At 41.7% G+C, this 24,932-nt stretch overlaps 1 protein-coding gene across 1 annotated transcript in view; it reads right to left on the bottom strand.

The window, feature by feature from the left end:
• LOC133463810 (carbohydrate sulfotransferase 8-like) overlaps window positions 1–24,932 on the bottom strand; it is a 227,037-nt gene that overhangs the window by 139,214 nt on the left and 62,891 nt on the right. The window contains exon 2 of the mRNA XM_061745536.1: window positions 21,896–22,089. Coding sequence (XP_061601520.1) covers window positions 21,896–22,055 — 160 coding nt within the window. The 5' untranslated portion in view covers window positions 22,056–22,089. The remainder of the gene's footprint in view (window positions 1–21,895; window positions 22,090–24,932) is intronic.

Below are 24,932 nucleotides of genomic sequence, written 5' to 3'. Positions count from 1 at the left end.
TATACGAGCAATTTATATGCGCTTATAACAATAAATAAAAAGTGACATACTCATTTCCCCAATTCTTTACAGATTCAGTTGGTTAGGTGACTTTCACTGGTGTTTCCAAAATAAAAGCTGAAATATTGGAATAGAATAAAAATTACTGGATCGTCAGTTCGCAACATTTTCTTTCTTTGTCCCACAACTTTCACCACAGATTAACAAGTCACCCCACACATTTCATGTTAAAAGATATGTTCATTGTAGATATTTAAAACTACTCTCAATGTTTGATAACCTAGATTTTTGGATTATAATTGTAGACCAGTTGTTCCCGGTAACCAGACAGATCCTTCAACACCAGTCTCAATACTGATCACCAGCACTGAAACCAGATCACTTCATGGCCTCTGATGCTGAAAATGATCCGACTGTGTAGTGTCTGTATGTTTTATTGTGACTGGTGGTTTGGTGGCAATGGTGACTGCAATAGCTCAAAAAATAATACACACATTTATGATTACATTTTCTAAAAAATATGTGTTGGTTCTCGTAGAGATGACTGATGTTTCCAGGTGTCTGGACGGTCCTCGCCATGCTGTGGTACAGATCAAATGAACATAAACTCATCCGTGGTTCCTAGAAATCGAACCACCCTGACAACTGTTAAACTAGCCTCTAATATTAGGAACACCTTAATAATCAGAGATAACTAACTTCAGTGATGCAGATGTGTTTTTTGTTCTACTGCTATCAAAATCCCTTTTTTTTTTTATTTTTACACCACTTTGTTTGTATTCAAAGTCCTCCATAACTAATGACACCCAATACACTTGGTTGTATGTGTTGTTTAGTGCTGATGAGTGTGGTGTTATACAAATGTATTTAAGCACATCATTTAAAAACTATGCTGCATATTGTTCTCTGTAATATTACTGTGTAATAACTCAGTCATTCGACATTGCATAACTGTAGCTCGCAGTGCTGAGTTTCCTTTTTTTTAAGTCCCTGTATGCGACTCAGACGCAACAACGGACCAAATGAAGAACACTTACGCAAGTTGGACCTGAAAAATGTGGAGCATTATTTTTACCGACACTGCAGCAAACTATTGTTCTTTCCGACTTGGAAATGACGAAGACAAAATAGCGGCAGGGAATTTGGAAAGGAAGAAGAATGAATCAACCAATCAGGATTCTTGTGGTCTGCTTAGATGCAATGTATAGGCTCTGTGTCGCCTCGATTCGGACCAGAGGGGGCGCGAGCTGCCATCACAGAGCTTAGTTTGAAGCCCTGTTTGCAAGCTGCCAAGCGAAAGTAAAACAAACAAAAAAAAACTTTATTATATGTAAATCTGTCAGCTATCAACATTTGAATGCAGTGCTTGATTGTCGTGTGTAAAATATTCAAAGATGTCTCACATTTCAGAGCCATCTCTGATGCTACACCAAAATCTTGAACTCTAAGGGCCCGATTTACTAAGATCCTAAATAAAGAGTACTAAATTGCGTGTGCACTGAAAAAGTTTGCACGTGCTGTTGTTGTGTGTTTTGCGGGTGATCAACTAAGATTGCGTGCGCAATTGATAACAGGTGCAAACCGCAGTATTTAAATGAGGTGTTGCGCGCCTTACGGTTTGCGAGCGCAAAATGAAATTTGACGAGTTGGAGTTAGAGATATTAGTGGAAGAGGCTAATTGTTGTGCCGTATTCAGCACCCCTGTCGTGAAAAGCACCCCCTCGTATATTCAATGATAAGTAGACCAAGAAAAAAAACAACACACTGACACTTCAATATATTTATATATACACACTCACACAAACACATACTTAGGAGTTTATATTATATATATTTACAAATATTATGGAAGACAACACAGTAAGCAGGCTATTAATTAATGACATCAATAACCATTTACCCGATTTTTGTTATCTGTGACTGTGATTGTGGGAAAGTATGACTATTGTGGAATCCATGAGCGCATTTAAACATGAATCATTAACACAAAACTGGACGCTAAACAGAACGTGACACGGAATGAGAATATCATTTTTGTCAGACGAGGGGGTGCTTTTCACGGCAGGGGTGCTGCATACGGCACAACACCGGGGTATGACAACTGCAGAACAAGTATAGGCGCACAATAAGAAACACTTTTTTCTCCATGAAAACACGTGATTTATTTATTATCACAAATAAAAAAAATGAAGGTGCCTCCTGTGGCAACCTTTTGCTGAATAATACTCGATTTAACATTCAAATAAAATATTTCTCCTTTTGCATGTGGAGAATCCTCACCACAAGTTGAGCCATCCCCACCCCAGTCCTCAAATCAGATACCAACAAGCATCGGTGTGTAATGCTGGGCAGATTTGCACCTTCCTTTCGAACGTATTAAATACAGACGCAATCACAATCCCCGCAAAAACTTTCAGGCTTGGTAAATCTCATTGCGTGTGGTAAATGAACCTATTTGCATTTTCCCCTCCCAGTATTTAGCCATTTCTGGCGGGTATGCCCCATATTGATTATTCATCAGGGCAAAAGTACTAAATGAATAGCGTGTGCTATTTTGCTCATTTGAGAGATGCAGTCCTCTTTGCACGCTGTTAGTAGATCAGCTTGCACATTGGTTTGCGGGTGATGTCAAGTTTGCACACGTTTTTACGCACGCAAACCTTTAGTAAATCAGGCCCTAAGTGTCTGGAGCTGTTGAGTCGACAACCCAGCCAGTGAGTGAGCTAGGTTTGGGGTGCTGTACAAGGTGCTGACGGGAAACCTCGGAAGGGGGATGAGTAGATCTACAAAATGTAAGAAAACAGATGGCATTGAAAAAGAAGCAGCAACATGTTTGCATATCATCGTGCAACTAATTTGCACTGCCTGTTTCTCTCCTTGGTCCGTTTTTAAATAAAGACATTTGGTAACATCTGTGAGCCAGCTCTGGAAGGCAACAAAATCATCACTTGCACCCCTCTGGGGTTCTTTCTAATTACATAAACTACTCAAATGGCCTATTTAAAAGAGATTAACGGTGCCTAATTCTGCCTTTTCAGCCGATGCACAACTGCCAAACTTTCTGCAGGTCAGAAATACCTCCATCGCCCCAGAATCCACCTGTAGACTTCGTGCCTGAGAACCAGCTATATTGTTAAGGTTGTCCACATCCCTCCTTTTACCTCAGGACATCTGTGGGGATGGATGAGGTCAGAAACTACACTAATTCATGTCATTTCTGGAATGTTTACCTATTCTGAACAGCACACTCCTGCATTGGCTGTAAAAACAAAGTTCTTTAGGTCTGTTGTTGCCGTTGCTTCACTCTGTCCAGGAAGAAATAAGGTGGACTCCGTCAGGACAACATGGATCACAGGCTACCTGACAGGATGACAAAGTTTGTGAGTATTTTGTGTCAAGGGCAGCTCTGTCTGCCCTCTTTTTTACAGTGCACGTGGTTCTGTCCTCAGAATAGTATGACTTTGTTATTGTGAGTATTTCACAATAACGGAGGGAACTGAATATCTCAGTCTATCAATGCATGAGTCTCTTTTCCAACGCTCTCTCATATTTACTTTTGTTTGGTCTCTTCCTCAGTCATCTTCCTATTTCCTCCTCTGTCAGTATTTTCTTGAGCCTCTCAGTCGCCTCTGCCATGATGTATCTCTGTGAGCGGGTTTCATTGTTGTGGATTTGAAAAAGCACCACAAACAAAACCCAGTTGTCCAACTTTGAGAGGATGATCTTGTTTTGTCTGGTTTTTGCTGATAGCAGGCACAGATGATGGCTGGAGCTACACGCTTCATAAAAGTAGACAAATATTCCTTCAAATTAGCTGAAACTGATATTACACAGTGGACAAAAGTCATTTCTTTTTCAATGTATTACACTGTACATAATGTGCATTTTCACAAAGAAACGAGCTGCCAGATGGATCAGCTGCTGGTAAAGTGATGAGATTCATTATATTTTCTTTGTAATATGACTTGAATCAAAGGAAAAGCGTCATAAAACCAACCATCCAAAAAAGGCACTGGGTCAGTCATCCCTTTCAGTTTCTGTAATCAGCTGTACAGAAAATAACAGAGAGAATCTATTTTTTATCATGACTTGTATTTCAAGATCAATAGCCCCTAATCCACAAGAGACCACCCCCTCCCAATACTGGTCTGAAATCAGATTGTAAACAGCCTGAAATAGCCCCTGTGTGACTAATTCCCTCTCTCTGTCACAACTACTGGAATCATAAGTGGCTCTTGGTATGGACCGGATAATTAGATTCTTTACCGTATTAAATACACAACCCCCACAACAATCTGACATCAAGAAAATCCAGCACACCAATATTAATAGCTAATATGATCAAAGATGGCCCTGTATGTTTTATTAGCAATCTGGCAACTCCATTGGGTGATTTAAAAGCAATTTTTAAGATGGAACATTTGAAAGAAACAAATAGACTAGGGGTGCGGGGACATAAGGCTGATAAGAGATAGTAAGATATACTAGGTGTGGGCAATTAGTTACACGGCAATACCCTTGTTAAAAGGTTGGATAATGCCCAGTTTGGATGGATTTACTGGCTGCAGTGTGGTGATAGCTCCTGTATCGTAGCCTCACTGCCCGCTGAAGCGTGCCGCAGGACTTGGTTGGCAGCAATATGGCTTTTACATTTCACTATTTGGACGCAGACGGAGTGGAAGGACTCCCGAGACAAGTTGACAGAGGGGCGCCTCCCATCACTTGTCAGCATTGTCAGGGGTAATTCCTTATTATCCCTAGTCTATTGGCTGCTATTCGTGTCATTTATCATTCCCATCGCCTTTTCATTGTGGCTCACATCAGAGAGTGAGAGATGGTCTAGGGGTGATGTATGTATATAAATGTGTTGAAAATTGGCTGAGTATAGATTCCTTTACCCATGCAGACCCCTTTGTTTGACGGCAGACAGAGGTGGCTTTTATGTGTCTGCCAGCAGGGCCACAGCTCTCTTCATCAATGGCTTGCCATTCAGGAGATAAGCATCAGCTGGCAGGCCACTCCACTGACACCACCACTTCCTCTTGGAGTCAGCAGATTACATTTTTGAAGTTGACAGCTTGTTATCACCTTGGATGGGAGGAGGGCTTAATCTTTTGTTCTTTTCTGACTGAGGGAGGGCTGAGGAATCACTGGTTCAGGCCACTGACTCGACCAGCTCCGCTCCTTGTGCCCTCTGCAGCGACACACATGGTGAATAGGCCACTCTCTTCTCCACTCTTTTCATCTTTCTCTAAGAGTGTGTGCACTTTGTGGAGGGATTACAGTGATTGAAGCCTCAGCAGTGCACAATAATATCCATTCAACATGTCTCACTGCCAAGCAGGGAATGGGTTCAAGTCCGATTTCATAATGGGTACGTCGGCTTCCAACTGCAGGGACGGATCACTGCTCCTAAAGCAGGGCTTGTCTTTTGGGAACAATCATGCAGAATCCCTCTCAGAATTATATCCGTGACTATAATAGGGATGGAGTATAGCCTGATTCTTGTACAGTATTATAGCCTTATACAGATAAGACTTAGTGGAAGACTTTTAATGGTTTTGTACTCAACTTTTGTACAGCCAAACAAAGCGAACAAGAGTGTGGCGATGAGATGTTTTATTCAAGGCATCAGGTTCTCGAGGCCACGGCTCCTAAGAAAATATGGAAGTTCATGTTACCTTTTTGGCAGCTGAAAAAAAATAGTTTCCTGCCATATTCTCTTCAGTAAAGTCGTATTTGGGGCTCAAACATTTACTCCATAATCTGAAAGCCACTCATGTATCATAATATAAAAGAGGCAAATATGAACTTTATTATTAAAGCACTTAGTTGAGATAGAATTCTTGAACGCCTTTTTGTACGAGTGAAACATATTAATTGACCCGTCTAAAATAACAGAGAGGTCTTTATTTTCATTTCAGTAACAATAACCATTTTTGTAGAATAATCCTTTGCAGAGCTATAATGACTTGATCAACCTTCAAGTCGCTCTAACTTGAACTTTGGCATCTATTACCACTTCCTTGCTTTTGAGGGCACGAGATGTCCCCAGTGATAACAGTGGTTACATCACATCTGTCTCCCTTCCCACTCTTTCTTTGAATGTCTCTTCCTCTCTGGAGCTCTCACAATCAGCAACAATCTGCAGGAAGATGGCTGAAAAGTTAAAAATTGTGCTCTGTTTTTCTGATCTGATGGTAATAATGAGGACAAGCTTTCTGATGAGAACGTTACGTTTGATTTTAACAGATTCATATGGTAGCAGTGACATAAAAAAGAAAAAGAAAAATCATACCGCCCATGCAAAACTAGCATTTTTTGATGAAGTCAACTCTAAAGATAACGTTTTTGTTTTTCTTTCCGTCAGGCTTATCCGAAATGCTACCTCCACCAACAGGATACATTTGTTTGGAAGTTTGGTATCTGCGGTGTGTACCAGACCAAAGAAATGTCTCATTAAACCACTCTGTCGGTCTGTAGGCGCTTACATTTCTTTTGCAGAACAGACCTTTTCAGAAAACTTTTCGGAAAAGCGTAAAATCTGATAACCTCTTTTTTCTGACTCGCCAGGTAGACCAAAAGGTGTGAAAAAGGAGAGACCAGTCAAGTATGTAAGGGCCATCCCTCCATTCCATAACCGAGTGAAAAGTTAACAACTTTCTGATCATTTTGTAGTGTGCCGACCAGAGTCCTATGGGACTCCAGGGACGATGAGTGCTTGTAGTTAAAACCCGCTCACCAATAAAACAGCAGCTGGTGGGGAAGACCCGGACACTTACCGCTGGCGAGGAAGAAACGGACACTTCCCGCTGGCGAGGAAGTCCCGGACACTTCCAGCTGGTGGGGAAGACCCGGACACTTCCAGCTGCTGGGGAAGACCCAGAGACTTCCAACTGGTAAGGAAGACCCAGACACTTCCAGCTGGTGGGGAAGACCCAGACACTTCCAGCTGGTGGGGAAGACCCAGACACTTCCATCTGGTGGGGAAGACCCGGACACTTCCAGCTGGTGGGGAAGACCCAGAGACTTCCAGCTGGTGGGGAAGACCCGGACACTTCCAGCCGGTGGGGAAGATCCGGACACTTCCAGCTGGTGGGGAAGACCCGGACACTTCCAGCTGGTGGGGAAGACCCGGACACTTCCAGCTGGTAAGGAAGACCCGGACACTTCCAGCTGGTGGGGAAGACCCGGACACTTCCAGCTGGTAAGGAAGACCCGGACACTTCCAGCTGGTGAGGAAGACCCGGACACTTCCAGCTGGTGAGGAAGACCCGGACACTTCCAGCTGGAGAAGTCACAGGTTTTTATTTACTGTACTGATGCTGTACGTGCAGCTGAATCTGTCCAGTTACCCTGTTCCAACCTTCCTGGTCAACTTCTCCACCCATCAGCACGCAGCCACCCCCTGAGTTTCATTTGTTGCAAGGCTGCAGTCTGTTATTTTAGTAGCCAGTTGCATTTTACGATTCCGTTTAAGTGCGTCCTAGGAGGTGGATTATATGCCCAACCACAACCCTGTGTCAGTTGATGTAAAAAGAACATAAACGCGGTAATAAAGACAGAAAATCCAGCAATGTAAACGGCGCTAAAGAGAGCTATGTGTTCTTGGGGTTCCTAGATAATACTGTGCTGTAAAGCTTATATGCAGTTCTTGCTGAGGACTGCCTGGATGAGAGTCCAGAATTACTTTGGGTTCATTTTGTCCACAACCAGGACGGGAGATGGTGAGAGCTGGACACTTCCTAAACATAAACAAATATTCCTGCAAAATTAAACTGAAGAATTTAACGTGAAAATACCCTTATAGTCAGTCAGAGAGAAGGAAAGTATTACTTTTGAGAGTCCCCGGTAATCACACACACACACACACACACACACACACACACACACACACACACACACACACACACACATATTCAAAATGATCAATTCACATTTACATCATATATCATTTCTTCATCTATAGAGACTCTATGTTAAGCTTCTACAACCATCATGCATTTAAACACTGGGGCCCATTTGGTGTTTTGGGTCAAGTCCAAAGACACTTTGACATGTGGACATGTGCACGCCAGATATCGAACCACTGACACCGCAACAGGCAGATGAGCCGCGCTGACACGCAGCTACCCCAAACTGCACAGCCTTATAGTTTGTGTCTATATTTGTGATATGTGCCATAGCTGAGCGGCTGAGAATGCCTCGGTTGTGACATTGCATGAAAAAGCGTCTGTTTTTACAGCATCAAAGAGGTTCTCAAAAGTCAGCATCGTGGTTGGTTCCACCTGGTGCTCTGGCCTCATTACCTTTTATGTCCTTTAGAGTTCAGGACACTGCTCAGCGTGGCGTTATGGAAAAGGGCAACCTGAAAGCCCCAGCAACAGTAGTAGGATGGCCAGACCATGATCTGCTGCTCATCAGGGGGGGGGGGCTATCCTTGCCTGATGCATCTTCATTCACACTGAGTTGAAAAAAAAACTGCAGCATATGATTTTATTCTTGTAATTAAAGCATATTTAATGGTCCTCTTTTTAAATTTGTGTTGCATGTTTCAATTTTAAATTATTTGCAAACCATGTAGTACTTTACCAAATGAACATCATAAAACATGCTGCAAATTCCACCTCTTGCAGTTTTTTCAACCTATCGCTTAAATTTTAAGTTGGCTGAGCAATAATCATTTGCTAAAATAATAGCACATAAAACTTTTTAATTGTATTCCAGTCTCTTCCATATTTCTGTATTTATTACACTGACCTCTGCTAGACTGGGAAAGTGAAAAAATAAAATCTATTTGGATTGTAGAAGCTATTGGTAAGCAGGATCAGATGGCAGGATAAACAGATTATGTTGCAAGGCCCCCGTGGCATAACCCTGGGCATTAACATTAATGGAAAACCACACAACCTTGCTGTTGCCCCTGAGCAGCTCCACTTTAAATCCAATTCGCATGACTCAGATGTGGGGGAAGCTCCCGAGACGGTGATGCATGCAGCTGATACCCCTGCATGAAAACTGTGTTTTTCTTTTTATTTTATTTTCAGGGCGTCCCAGGGGTTCCTGGGAAGGCTTACTCCGCTACCTGTGGAGAATAGGAAAAGGCAGAATTGACTGTGTAACAGCGGTCCCTATAATTGTTGCTGTGATACATGCCCCATGCCAGATGCCGTATGACTCCAACAAGTTTACCCCGTTTAAACTTTCAAAGGTATCCTCGAGTCCTTCAACGCAAGACACAGAATTTTAAAGGGAAAATTGTACTTACGGCTGTGCAAAAGTAATGTGATGGAGTTTACTTGACCACATATTGTTTTCTAATGATTTTCAGAGAGTCTGGGATGGTGCCAGCACAACACAAAGAGGTTTTGTTGAAAGGGGTTTGCACGCACAGATGGGAATGGAAAAAAAAGGGGGTAAAATAATATTGAAGTATTTCCACAAACATCTAGTGGTGGATTAACTTCCAAGTCCAGTGGTGTTTTGCTGCTATGGGGGTCATCAACACAATTTAATTACATTAAGAGGCAGCTAAATTGGACTATGAAAGCAGACGAGGCTTAAGGGATTACTGGACCTCTGACAGAGAGATCAAATTTTTCCTTCAAGCGTGAAACAATATGCCTGGCTCCTGGCAGGCTCCATGCGGACAGAGCCGGGGTGGAGGGATGGTGTGTGTTTGTGTGTGTTGGGGAGGATCAGCGAGGGAGATTCAGATTTTTCATTTACGGTACTCTAAATCACCTGCTTGCACGTTAAATGTCATGTTTCTCACTGCATTTGACCTGCATGTAAAGGGCATCCAAAGAATCGGTTTGTTTTTATCACGTTCTTAACCCGCATTTGTGCTTTCACCACTGCTGCTATCTGCCAATTTACTGCATTACTTGTTTTGAACACTACTTCCTTTTGCGGCCGTCTTCTGAAACCTTTTCCAGACATGGAATTTGCAACAATGGGATTTATCAATCTATTTGAGCAGTGATATCCTCGCTGGTTCCTTCAAACATAAATAAAAGAGTCTCAGCACAAGCTGTTGATAATGTTTTTCTTAAGTAAACATTTCTGTGGATTGGGTGGACTGTTTTGTTGCCATTGCAGCCACATTGCTGTTGTTCTGGCTGATATTGATCACTGGATTACTTGGGAGGATTTGAGCTTTCCTAGTTTTGCTCATTATGTTCTTATTTTTATTGTTGGTGGTGTCAACTGTATCTGCTGTCACTGCATTTTGAAATTCTTTGCATCAGCAGTATTATGCCACATGTGCACCTTCCTGCTGTACAGTAACCTTTTATTTTATTTTTTTTAAATGCAGGAAAAATGGAAAGAAAACAATAGAAGGTATGTGGGCGGACCATGAAATGATGTTCACATTAATTCAATATAAATTAATTAAAGAAGGGTTTTGTGTGCTTAAGTCCAGCTCTACCCAGACATATAAAATGCAAGCATTAGCGTATGCCACTTTTATTAAAATAACTTCAAAAACATGTTATGATGAACACATCAAAATCCAATCATACATTTTTACTGACACAAGTGAATATCGACATCACCTCCTCTCCTTTATTGGTGAATTAAACTGTTCTGCGTTGTATCCTGGGCAGGTAACACACAGGAAACTTTAATCTTGGTCATCACTTCCACAGTCAATTAGAAATGCCCTCAGGTATACATTTGTGCAGTTTACAGAGCATTTCATGCAAACAGCTGTTTCTTGTGAAGGCAGCTAGTTCATTAGAAAGTGGCTGATCTTCCCACAATACTGCCCCGACAAAATACTCCTGCTAGGTCAAGGGGTGAGTGTTGCCATTTAAAGCATATCTATCCCAGCAACCACTGTGCAGATTGTCTAAACTATAAGATACAAAGCTTTCAAGTAAATTGCAAACCAAATAAAGAGTTGGAGAAGGAGGAGAGAGCAGATAAAAGCAGACACACAATGTATTATAACTCGGCTCTATTAGATATGAGCTCCTGCTAGGGTGAAGCACCAGCGCTTAAGGCAAAGATACGGTTCGCTCATTGAGCTTTACCGAGGGGGCTGGAAAGATTGTGTTGCCATTGTATACAGCACAGTCTCTCATGCATGATTTAGTGAAGTGAAATTTTTACTTCAATATCAAAGTTGCAATAGAGTAGAATACATAAAAGAGTGTGCAGCAAAACCTATCACGAGATGAACGCCAAACATTTAGAAGAATGGCTGGTAATCCAAAAATAATCGAAAGAGACAGAGCTCTCAGTCTCTTCTCAGAAGAAATATGTAACAATAATGTCATATTTTTATAGGGCAATGTTCACATCATGCTGGTATGCAACCATGTACAGTATTATATCAATATCTAAACCTAAGAAATCACTCTTTTTACCCTTATAGAGTAAATAAATGCACACTTTGACTTTTCTCGCAAACTAACCCAATGTCCATTGGCCTTAATGGAAAAAAAGTGATGTTTTTGTAAAACTCCCACAGGGGCAGAACATGAAAGTTCACTTTTCAGCTATGTTGTGATCATACAGTAGAGGCTAGTTTTAGTGAGTGGAGACACCTTCCACTCCACTCATCCCTCTGTTCTGCAGGTGTGTCTCTTTTAAAATTGCTGTTACAGGCTTGGCCCCACCCACCTGCAGGAGACAGCCATGATGTGAAGGTTAGTGGAAAGAAACATGGGGAGGCTTGATAACGTTACTCCCACATAATGTTAATCGGGGTGTGTGATGTAAAGGTAGCATGCAAATCTGATCCGCCAAGTGAAGGAGAACTTTTCAGACCCATCTTCCAAACAGAGTGAGAGGGCTGTGTTCCTTCAGAGTGTTTCTGTTTTTTCTTCAAATACCCAAACATATCTGCTCCAAGGCAGAGATTTTTCCCCTTCCGATTCCCAACTCTAACTATATCATATTTTAGATCTAAAATGAACCAACAGAAAACTTGTTTGTTGTTGTAGTCTAGTGTAGTCTAACTTTTCACCCACTCCTACCTGCATGATGTATTTTTATGTTATAGTTTAGTTGCAACGTTTAGGAACAGATTCACACAATGCAAAATGTAGGCATGTTAGAGTTTGCAAGGCACCGTATTTTGCGGACCATTAGTCGTACCGTGTTATAAGGCACAATATCAATGAGTGGGTCTATTTTCATACATAAGGTGCACTGGGTTTTAAGGCGCATGATAAAACATAGAATAAAACGAAACAAAACAGTCTGGTAAGTCGAACTTTATTCAACTCGTTCATAATAATTCAGATTATCGTTCAGTTGTAACTAATACAGAAAAATACACTCACTTTTTAAATCATTCGATTTCCACAAATAAAAAGTAGAGGTAAGCATCGTACTAAGTCCTGTTCTCTGATTGGTTCATCGTTGCCAGCGATAGTGGACACCTGAAGTTATTGTGAGGTTTGATTACAACTGAATTATGATGTAGATTTGAAAATTGGGTTTATGCTAAAAATCTAACGTGGGCTTCATGTCTAATTACAGTAAGGTAACATGGACTGGATGTCGGATGATGTTGTCTGACATTGCAACCTGTATCCAACCAAGGACCAACTTTAATGTGTCAGCTGAACGGTCCGACCCTCAAACAAGCGGGGCGGCTTCTTCACAATCAAAGTCTCACAAAAAAATGTTGACAGATTTTTGAGCACAGTGTACCACATGAAACTGGTTCAAGGTCGGTAAGCACAACAAAATTCATACATAATTCATACAAATGTAGGATTTTAAGTGCGCCTTATAGTGCAGAAATACATTAGAACAGAAGAATTAAATGTTTTTGGAGTCCGGGGGGACAGTATTTCACAACTTTTGAAACGGTGAAAACATTGACCGTCTGCAATCTGTTCCGACGGGGACCATTTTTGAGTGAAACCGTATTAGAAATTTCCCTCTGCAACAGTTGCTTTATTTTGCTTTATTTTACAAATGCATTTCTTTTCTTGTTTTCAAACTAGTTTTGGTAAGCTTCTTATCAAGAAAAATTAAATTATATTTATGGGATTTGGACAGGTGGTCAGAAATGTTGCCACATGGGACGTACCGCGCCGAGGCTTCGGAGCACAACCAGCAACTTACCGTATATCAAGGCTTGCTTCATTTGGGCTCAGTGACGTCACCGATGACGTCTAAAGCCTTACTGGTTCAGGACGTTATGAAAGCACATTTATTCCATTTGTCTTGGAATTTCGCCAATTAGACTGAGATAGAGGAGCTTGTTGACATGGAGCCTGCTAAATGGAAAAGGCGTTCCCCGGCATCTCAATTCAGTTATTATATGTTAACTGGACTAATTTGCGATGAGTTGAATTGCATTGTTGAAGTGCACTGAGATAACATTTGTCATGATTTGGCACTATTTTCAATAAAACTGAACTGAACTAAACAAACACACCTCGTCTATGCGGTAGTTTTATCCTGCTTTTCATGAAGAAAATGATGGAAATAGAGTTTGGTACAGCGATATCTGGCAGAAGGGAACGATGACAGAGAATTCCCTCCAGCTCTGGGAAAGGTGAAGGTTCACATATCCAGAGGCTTCCTGTGGGACACTTGTGCATCCCTGAGTAACACCTGAATGGTTTTCTCCAAAGGTTATTTCTGAAAAGAGAAACCGACTGAATCCAAGCGGAGCAGGAAAGAATATTGTTTCTTAATGAAAAAAAGAATAAAGTCACCATCACCCCAGTGCTTATAAACACAAGCACTTTTTCCCATCTTTTTAAAACACAGTGGCAGTTTAACATGAACATTTAATATCCTATTGGATCTATTTACTGAATGGAATTGCTATATATGTGTTATAATTATTTGTGTGATCACTCCCATGCTGACATGTAGATCATCAAAAATAACTGAATTACAACAAAGGTTTTGACCAGCGGGTTTTGTGTGCAGAGCCTTTTTTTTTAACTATTTGGATGGAAAGCTTCAAGGCTTTATGAGGCTTCATCCCACCATCACTTCTTAAAATATAATTTAAACATTCATCTTTCAAATAAATCCTAGTTTTTGAAGACAAGCTTGACATATAAATCAGTATAAAAAGCATTGGCGGAGCTGGAAGGTGGCTAACGGATAAGCCTGGTTATTATTAAAATGACCTCCGCCGATGAAGCAGAGCTTGGCGGAGGTTGTGCTGTCATTGGTGTTGGTTTGTTTGTCTGTTTGAGAAATAACAAAAAGCTTTATGAACGGATTTTGATGACATTTTTAGAATGAGTTGTCAATGACGCATGCACCGATGGGTTAGATATCGGTCGTGATCCGGATGGCTGTCTGGATCCAGGAGTCTTTTGAAGGGGGAATGGGGAACAGCTGATTGTAAAATTAACACTAAACAGTCTATATGTGCCTGCTATGTTTAGTGTTATTTTAACACAGTTTAGTGTAAAAGTAAAACTTTCAGAGTAAAACTCATTCATTTACCATGATAAATTCAACACTGCAGGTGTTAGAAAGCAAGTCATACTCAAAATATGAACTAAATCTGAATTAATTCTTCTCTGAAAGTTTTACTTTTACGCTAAACGGTGTTAAAATAAACACTAAAAAGACTGGTGATGTTGCTGTGTGGAGGTTTGCGCTTTTCAACTGCGCTATTGTTTTACTGCTATTTGATGAGAGACATGTTTTTCTCTGTTTACGGAGCTAATAGCACAAAACAACACTTCTGTACATGGGAGACAGAGCTGATCTGCTCCGGTTGAGCACTTTGGACAGTTCAGCACACAAACCTGAAGCAACACAGCCACTAAAATTAAATGAAGTGGCAGAAAGATCAATAAGTTTAAGTTCGGGAGTTTCTTACACAACTACAACCACAACCGTAACAATAACATACCACAACATACCACAATAGTAAAATAAAACCAGAATCTGACCGGCAAATTGTTGGCAGAGTTTTCTGGGCTTTGAGTTAAACACACTGAAAATGTCATCATAATCTGAACTGCGTCCATCTGCTCCAGTACAACAACCCACCTTTTAATCACAGTTGAACTTCTCTTAAAGGAGCATGAGGCTCCTTTTAAGAAATGAGACTCTATAGCGCCACCCTTCACCACGACGGCCGTCGGGGGTACTGCAGCCAACAGTGAAGCCGGTGTGGGTACCAGATTGTATCGGGCTGCAATATTTTCCCCGGAAGTGTGCATTTTTTCCCCGCGATGGTATTTTAGTCAGAAGCAGCAGATCATAGTGGAGGTAAAAGGGAGAAGAAACATATACAAGGAATTATCAGAATTATCAGTGATCTTACTGACATAGGCTAAAACAAATATTAGAGTTAAAATATTTATCAGGGACTATTTTCATTAGACAATTGTAGATTCATCAGTGAGCTGAGAACAATAATAGCCTACTATATACAGTATAGGGGGTAAACAATCTTTTGCTTGCTGCATAGCAGTAAGCAGTTAAATATTTTGATCTAAATAGACATTTTAAATTATCGATTTGGTTTATTACATTTATTAATCATCAGTTTTCACAAGACGGAACGTCATCACGTACGGTCAAAAGCCAATCACAAGGCGAAACGTCATCACGTACGGGGAGCCGGTAAAAAAAAGCAGGTGGGAAAAAAAAGCACCGACACCGGCACGGGAGAACGGGGAGAACGTGCATGCAGCGTCATGTGACGTCACATCCACAGGACAGCGCGGGAAATTCCGGTCACAATTGCAGCACATTTTGCAGCACACAGCCTGTTCAAGGCTAGGACAAATTCGCTAGGGGGGTCATTCTTTTTGGTTTGGAACGCTTCATATGACATTATTACTAGAAAACTTAAAATGTATACAAATTTTTTTCATAAATCCTGGCTCGATCCTGCCTCATGCTCCTTTAAGTGTCGTGAGACATCAGTCAATCATGTGTAAGATTAAGTTTGATTATATTTTTGTGTAGGCTCTATTAAATACTAAATGTTCAGGGAAATAAAATAAAAACAAGATGAAACATTTACAACCAAGTAAATTTAGTAAGAAATATGTATTTTTTTAAATTCATGACTCACTCGATGAGCAATCGGTCAATCTGGGTGGGCCTGTGCACATCCAGCCCCACCCATAGCTCCGCCCTGATAAAAAGTCACATTAGTGTGTTTGCTGTGATTTCAGAGCTGTTTACAAGGGTGTGAAAAAGTGAAATGTCAAACCCTGATCCAAGGAACAGCTTCTTATCAAACCGCCTTTGCACACAGGTGGTTACGACATAACAGAGCAACGGGCAAGGTGACATATTCAGAGCCACGAAAATAAGTCAACGGGCAGGAGAGTATGGTGTTGAAGAGACTAAATTAAACTGTTGCCATCTTTTTTTTTAATTTTCAGAAAAATAATTTAAATGTTGATGCCAAAGCCAATCCAGACTACTGCTCGTCCTCAGCTGCAGCCGTCTACACTGTTAACATCCAGATTACAACACCGCCGCTCTTCCATCACCGTGTCAAGCCCCCCCAGGATTAAACTGATTTGATTGGCTCCCCATGACTTTTGAGCATATTTAATGAGCTCCGTGGATGGTAGCGAGACGGTCCTGCAGAGCAAGTTTAAATTTGCTAGCAGTACGCCCAGATTTTTAGGTTATTTTTACTTAAGAGGAGGGTAAGAGATCGTACCACTTGAGCCACTGAGAGTCTTAAAACGTAAAAAAAAAAAATAGCAAAAAAAATACATTTTTAACCAAATACCTTTGCACACAGAACAGTGTCAAATGTAGCATTGCCGTTGTAAAGTTTAATCAAACCCTTGATACACAATATTCAAATGAGCGATAAAAGTACCACATTTACATATTTGTTCTTCTTCTGTCGGTGCTCAAAGTGGGTTGTGTTCAATTCCCTGAGTCTCTTTCTGGTCTTCCGGTCTGATATTTGCCATGAATACTAAGTGCTGGTTGTCATGCTGAGTGTTTTTGTACATAATGTGCATGCTTGTCTCACAGTGTGACGGTGTATCAGATCTCGTGCCATTGTTGTTTTTGTGTCATTGTGAATATCTTTTTTCAGTTTTTCACATATTGCCAGAAAGCATCTGACAATCAGAGGAATATTAGAGGGTTGGAGAGTCCCACTCTGGATAAGTGGCTCTCTTTGCTGTGGAGTGTGACACAGCTCATGTTCATAATGATCCACAATGCTCTTGACACATGATACTGCAGATATTCAGTGGATTGCAGGCTCTCTGCTGTTGATGACTTTTCTTTCTTTCTTTTTTTTTTTACCCAAAAATGCATGAATTTATTACAGTTCACTCACTGAGATTTTTTTCAGGATGAGATTTTGCTCCACAATGAGTCCATTCAAAGTCCAGTGCATCACATCAGAATGATGTCTCTAATACACAAAAGCATACCTGAGGCTTGTCCAACAACAGCGTAGACACAGAAACGATGTCGGCCTAAATCCACTGAAAGTGCATTACAAGGCAAAGATGTGCAAGTAGCTTATTTCTGAGGCACGAAGCAGCTTAGTTTTACACGTACAACACGGCTGCTTAAACCTCAATCTCTTTAATGCTGACTGCCAAGCGGGGAGCGTACAGGGTCACTTCATCAGCACAAAGGTTTGACTCGTGTGGAAATTAAATGTGTCAAAAGACTGGAAAGTCTGACCACTTGTTTACTTCAAATATAACAAGTAAATATTTTCTACACTTCTCTTTTGTGTAATCTGAATTCAACACATCAAGTTCTACAAATATTGTGTTTGACTACTGCTCTGGAGAAGAATGTTGCAAAACGCAACAGAGAACACTGCACATGTTTTAAAACGTATTTTCTCAGGGAGTCGTGGCAGTGATGTGGTGTATTATACTGCAACTATATTGATAAGAAAATCAGACCCTACCTGACATACGACTCAACTCAGAATGGCCCAGAATGCAGCAGCACGTCTGGTCTTCAACCAACCCAAGAGAGTCATGTCACTCCGCTGCTAATCTCCCTGCACTGGCTTCCAGTTGCAGCATCAAGTTCAAAGCTCTGCTTTTGGCTACCATACAATTACCCAAACGGCTCCTGCCTACCTTCACTCCTTCATCCAGAGCTACACTCCCTCTACCTTCACTCCTTCATCCAGAGCTCCACTCCCTCTACCTTCACTCCTTCATCCCGAGCTACACTCCCTCTACCTTCACTCCTTCATTAAGAGCTACACTCCCTCTACCTTCACTCCTTCATCCAGAGCTACACTCCCTCTATCTTCACTCCTTCATCCAGAGCTCCACTCCCTCTACCTTCACTCCTTCATCCAGAGCTACACTCCCTCTACCTTCACTCCTTCATCCAGAGCTACACTCCCTCTACCTTCACTCCTCCATCCAGAGCTACACTCCCTCTACCTTCACTTCTTCATCCAGAGCTACTCTCCCTCTACCTTCAGTCCTTCATCCAGAGCTCCACTCCCTCTACCTTGACTCCTTCATCCAGAGCTCCACTCCCTCTACCGTCACTCCTTCATCCAGAGCTACACTCCATATACCTTCACTCCTTCATCCAGAGCTACACTCCCTCTACCTTCACTCCTTCATCCAGAGCTACTCTCCCTCTACCTTCACTCCTTCATCTAGAGCTACACTCCCTCTACCTTCACTCCTTCATCCAGAGCTACACCCCCTCTACCTTCACTCCTTCATCCAGAGCTCCACTCCCTCTACCTTCACTCCTTCATCCAGAGCTACACTCCCTCTACCTTCACTCCTTCATCCAGAGCTCCACTCCCTCTACCTTCACTTCACTCCTTCATCCATCTATATTCACTCCTTCATCCAGAGCTACACTCCCTCTACCTTCACTCCTTCATCCAGAGCTCCACTCCCTCTACCTTCACTCCTTCATCCAGAGCTACACTCCCTCTACCTTCACTCCTTCATCCAGAGCTACACTCCCTCTACCTTAACTCCTTCATCCAGAGCTACCCTCCCTCTACCTTCACTCCTTCATCCAGAGCTACACTCCCTCTACCTTCACTCCTTCATCCAGAGCTCCACTCCCTCTACCTTCACTCTTTCATCCATCTATATTCACTCTTTCATCCAGAGCTCCACTCCCTCTACCTTCACTCTTTCATCCATCTATATTCACTCTTTCATCCAGAGCTCCACTCCCTCTACCTTCACTCTTTCATCCATCTATATTCACTCCTTCATCCAGAGCTCCACTCCCTCTATCTTCACTCCTTCATCCAGAGCTCCACTCCCTCTACCTTCACTCCTCCATCCAGAACTACACTCCCTCTACCTTCAGTCCTTCATCCAGAGCTACACTCCCTCTACCTTCACTCCTTCATTAAGAGCTCCACTCCCTCTATCTTCACTCCTTCATCCAGAGCTACTCCCTCTACCTTCACTCCTTCATCCAGAGCTACACTCCCTCTACCTTCACTCCTTCATCCAGAGCTACACTCCCTCTACCTTCACTCCTTCATCCAGAGCTACACTCCCTCTACCTTCACTCCTTCATCCAGAGCTCCACCCCCTCTACCTTCACTCCTTCATCCAGAGCTACGCTCCCTCTACCTTCACTCCTTCATCCAGAGCTACACTCCCTCTACCTTCACTCCTTCATCCAGAGCTACACTCCCTCTACCTTCACTCCTTCATCCAGAGCTACAATCCATATACCTTCACTCCTTCATCCAGAGCTCCACTCCCTCTATCTTCACTCCTTCATCCAGAGCTACACTCCCTCTACCTTCACTCCTTCATCCAGAGCTACACCCCCTCTACCTTCACTCCTTCATCCAGAGCTACGCTCCCTCTACCTTCACTCCTTCATCCAGAGCTACACTCCCTCTACCTTCACTCCTTCATCCAGAGCTACACTCCCTCTACCTTCACTGCTTCATCCAGAGCTACACTCCCTCTACCTTCACTCCTTCATCCAGAGCTACTCTCCCTCTACCTTCACTCCTTCATCCAGAGCTACGCTCCCTCTACCTTCACTGCTTCATCCAGAGCTACACTCCCTCTACCTTCACTCCTTCATCCAGAGCTACGCTCCCTCTACCTTCACTCCTTCATCCAGAGCTACACTCCCTCTACCTTCACTCCTTCATCCAGAGCTACACTCCCTCTACCTTCACTCCTTCATCCAGAGCTCCACTCCCTCTACCTTCACTCCTTCATCCAGAGCTCCACTCCCTCTACCTTCACTCCTCCATCCAGAGCTACGCTCCCTCTACCTTCACTCCTTCAGCCAGAGCTCCGCTCCTTCTACCTTCACTCCTTCATCCAGAGCTACACTCCCTCTACCTTCACTCCTTCATCCAGAGCTACACTCCATATACCTTCACTCCTTCATCCAGAGCTCCACTCCCTCTACCTTCACTCCTTCATCCAGAGCTCCACTCCCTCTACCTTCACTCCTTCATCCCGAGCTACACTCCATATACCTTCACTCCTTCATCCAGAGCTCCACTCCCTCTATCTTCACTCCTTCATCCAGAGCTCCACTCCCTCTATCTTCACTCCTTCATCCAGAGCTACACTCCCTCTACCTTCACTCCTTCATCCAGAGCTCCACTCCCTCTACCTTCACTCCTTCATCCAGAGCTACACTCCATATACCTTCACTCCTTCATCCAGAGCTCCACTCCCTCTACCTTCACTCCTTCATCCAGAGCTACACTCCCTTTACCTTCACTCCTTCATCCAGAGCTACACTCCCTCTACCTTCACTCCTTCATCCAGAGCTACACTCCCTCTACCTTCACTCCTTCATCCAGAGCTACACTCCCTCTACCTTCACTCCTTCATCCAGAGCTACACTCCATATACCTTCACTCCTTCATCCAGAGCTCCACTTCCTCTACCTTCACTCCTCCATCCAGAGCTACACCCCCTCTACCGTCAATCTTTCATCGCTCTATCTTCACTCCTTCATCCAGAGCTACACTCTCTCTCGACAGCTCCAGACGCCTGGTTCTTCCACCACAACGATGCGTGAAATCAGTAGCCAGACTCTTCTCCTCCATTGTTCCTCGATGGTGAAAGGACCTACCAAACTCTATCCGATCTGCAGGGTCTGGACCTACTTTTAAGAGCAAGATAAAGACTCAGCTCTTCAAGGAGCACTTCTGCATCTAGTAAACTTCTCTGCTCATCAGGATGAGTTAGGAGATGTATCCAGGTCTCTGCAGGACTCAGAACTGAGTATCTTATGACAAGACGATCTTATGATGGTGTCATTGCAGCACCACCTGGACTCACAGTAGTCTGACCAGCACTGATCCAGCTGGACCCTCCTACAGAATGTGATTTCTTGGTTGTGTTGTTCTCTCAGATGTAAGTCACTTTGGATAAAAGCATCTACTAAATGACCGTAGTAGTAGTAGTAATAGTAGTAGTAGTAGTAGTAGTAGTAGTAGTAGTAGTAGTGGTAGTGGTAGTGGTAGTAGTAGTAGTAGTAGTAGTAGTAGATAACACGGTTACAGCTGACCTATCGGTAAGACCCAGACTGGATCAGTGCTGGACCCAAAACTTTGAAAGATGATTTAAAAATAAAAGTTAATTGAATTGAAATGGTATGACCATGTGACATAATTTATTGTTTATTACCTATTTCAAGCAGGTGAGCTCTAACAACGTGAAGTTTCTGACTGTAACTACAACTCTTCGGGATGTGGTGGTTGAAGCTGAGGATCTGTGTTGTTGAATTTGTGTTAACTTTTAATCCTTTTAGTTACTCATCATCACATGTGTTTGCCAGTATTTTTTGTCAAGATCTATTAAATTATTACATTTTTAGGCCTTTAAGGGTCGTCAACAACTGGTGGGAATTCATAGGTTTAATGTCAGAAAAACAAACTATATATACAAGCTGGAAACAGTGTATAGGTATCCGTCTTCCTAATGACCCTCTGGAGAGAGTATAGACTCACCCGGACCGTGTTGCTGGACCATCTCTGACAGGTCCTGCTGGTGGATGAAAAGAACCAGACCTCCAGCACCAAACAGCAGGATGAACCAAAGGGAACAGGGCAGCCGGCGTCTCCGTCCACACAGGGAGTCCAGCACCATCTTGAGCTTCATCCACACCATGATGCAACGCAGTCAGATCTTCATGCAACACGTTCTGTTGAAAATTAAATAAGAGTTGTCAATCCTCTGCATAAGTTCTGCAATAAGAGGTTTTAAAAGTAAAGGAATACAAAGAAGAACAACTCCAGTATTAACTGGTACCGACCCAGTCAGCCTACTCAAGTCCAGGTCAAGTTGAAAAAGAAAATAAAATCTGTGAAATCTAATGAAACAAATCTGTCCAGAAATTCAATACGCAACCTGAGCTAAAATGCAACTCCTCCAAATAAAGAAGTCAGCTCTGTTGGCAAGGACACGGTTTGGTGAACACAAATCCGGTTGCGCTGGTATGAGAGCAGAGCAGCTCTGAGGTCAGTTCACCCAGCGGAAAAAACATGAAGCAACTGTATTCAAATTAATATGTAAATCAGATCCGGTCAATATTTAAGCCCGTGTTGCTGTTGGAAAAACCCAAATTGTTTCCACTTCAGTGAGCTCAACAATAAGACTGCCCTTCGAATCCTGTGTTCAAACCATTACTTATAAATAAACTGAGTCATAGTAAATAAAAAATACAAATAATAATAATAATATGTGATGTCTTATGCCACAATGTTTGAATCTCCCATAATTAAGTTAAGATTTGTGTTTTTATGTGTAAACATGATAAAATACATAGGTAACTGGCATTAAATGCAGTTAAGCTTATGTAATCAAACTAACAAAAATTGGCAAAGAAGCCTCAAAAATTCAACAAGTGAAAAAAAAATACATGTTAAGAAAATGTAAACTGATTGCAGATGTATTTATGCATATTTATGAAAACTGTACAAAAAAGAAAAGTGACATAATGAATAAGACCAAGCATTTTACCAACTTTACATTTATGTTTTAACAAATGTTGAGGCAGCCACAGCACAATTTCACTTAAGTGTGCTGATCCAATTAAGTTAAAATCTTGTTTCCCTAAGAACAGAAACAGAGTAAATCAAACGTATGGGATGCTGGCACAGTTGTAGTTTTTCATTCCTTAAACAGCTATGTTTGCATAAACTGGGAAATATTTCTCTGTTTCAGAAGAATTACATCATTGGTCCGCATTAAGCAAACAACATCTGAGGAGATTGCTAAAACTACTCAAATTAGATTAATTCACCAAGCTTAAATTGCAAAAGAGTGGTTGGGGGAGAATTAGACATAGACGGACTGTTCACCATAGAGTCAAGACCTTAAAACCACAGAGAATCTTGCTGAATAAAACTTCACACAACAATCTGATCCTCCCGACACCGGGGCAAGATCTTGGGAAAAGTTATTATAATTCTGATGGTACAAAAATGAGTTTGAAAGATTGTATATGGTTGGAAATGTTCCATTTATGTCTTGAAGCTGCATAAAAAGCTCATTTTGGAGATAATAGTCTTGAAAATGAGAGGTCACAACCTTTTCTTGCAAGATTCACGCACCAGTAGGCATCAAAAAGTGAAGCACCAACAACAAATAGTGTTTTTTCTTCATTTTCAGGCAACGCAATTAGTCAGTTTATAGCATGCTGCGATATAGATTGATTTATATGCTGTCAACGACTGCCACCGTGCAAAAACACGGGACGAAAGAGTTACTTTTCACGTCACTGGACATGGTAGTGGAACTAATATCAAAGTCAATACCGAAATATAGTGGATTAAACTAGTGGGCCTGAATCATTAGACCAAACTAAAACCCATTTATTCTGCTTTTTTGCACGGAAATATTGCCAATGGTGTGATGAAAATGTGTTATTTCAGTCACTGTGTGAGTTTCTTCATGAGTAAACTCAGTTCAGACCCGTATTCTGTCCATAGAGTTGTGTTCGGCTGTCTCACACAGCTGCAAAGACTTCATCAGAGCTAAAGTTTTTGTTGTTCAAAATAAAGCTTTCATTCACTTAATGATTCTATATTATTTAGTTTTAAAGTACTTCGCCCTCCTCTGACAAAACTCTTGGGCTGTTGGTTTTGCTGTTATTTCTTCATCGATGCTCAGGGATGTATGTTCTGTCCCTTTGCATTCGTCAGTTTAAACCAGGGGTCGGCAACCCAAAATGTTGAAAGAGCCATATTAGACCAAAAACACAAAAAACAAATATGTCTGGAGTCGCAAAAAATGAAAAGTCTTGTATCAGCCTTAGAATGAAGGTAACACATGCTGCATGTTTCTATATTAGTTAGACCTGGGTCCTCGGCTGCAAATGTAGCTTCTAATGTTTTTCCACATGACTCTTTTTTTTACGCGAATCTATGGAAGAGTATTAGAGCAGGAGAAAAATAAAAATAATATTTTAGAGGAGCAAAATTTTTTTTCATTATGCACTTCGAGAAAAAAGTCGAAATGTCTTGATTAAAAGGGAAAGGAAAAAGGAAGAAAAAAAGATAAAAGGAAAAAAGAAGAAACAAAGAAAGAAAAAAGAAGAAAAAAGGGAAAAAAGAAGAAAAAATAAGAAAAAAAAGGAAAAAAAGGGAAAAAAAAGAGGGGAAAAAAGGGGAAAAAAGAAGAAAAAAAGGAAAAAAAAGGTCAAACATTTTTGAAAAAGCTCCAGGAGCCACTAGGGCGGCGCTAAAGAGCCGCATGCGGCTCTAGAGCCACGGGTTGCCGAACCCTGGTTTAAACGTATAATCTTCAGTCTTACCGCGTAGTAGTTAAATTTGTTCCACGACAAATGATTTTGCATTCAGCTCCTGAAACCATGTGAGAGAAGACATCCACTGACAAGTGCCATTTACGGACAAAAGGCAAACATCGACTCATTCTTTAATAAGCTTAATTATCATGAAGAGGCAAGCTGGCATTTAAAGCAGAGGGGAGAGGGAAACCTTTTCTCTCCATTTCTTCTCCTTCTTTCAATCCTAGCAGAAAGAT

The sequence above is a fragment of the Cololabis saira genome, chromosome 2 (genome assembly GCF_033807715.1).
Source record: "Cololabis saira isolate AMF1-May2022 chromosome 2, fColSai1.1, whole genome shotgun sequence".
NCBI classification, from domain to species: Eukaryota; Metazoa; Chordata; class Actinopteri; order Beloniformes; family Belonidae; genus Cololabis; species Cololabis saira.
This window is presented reverse-complemented; position numbering and strand designations above follow the sequence as displayed.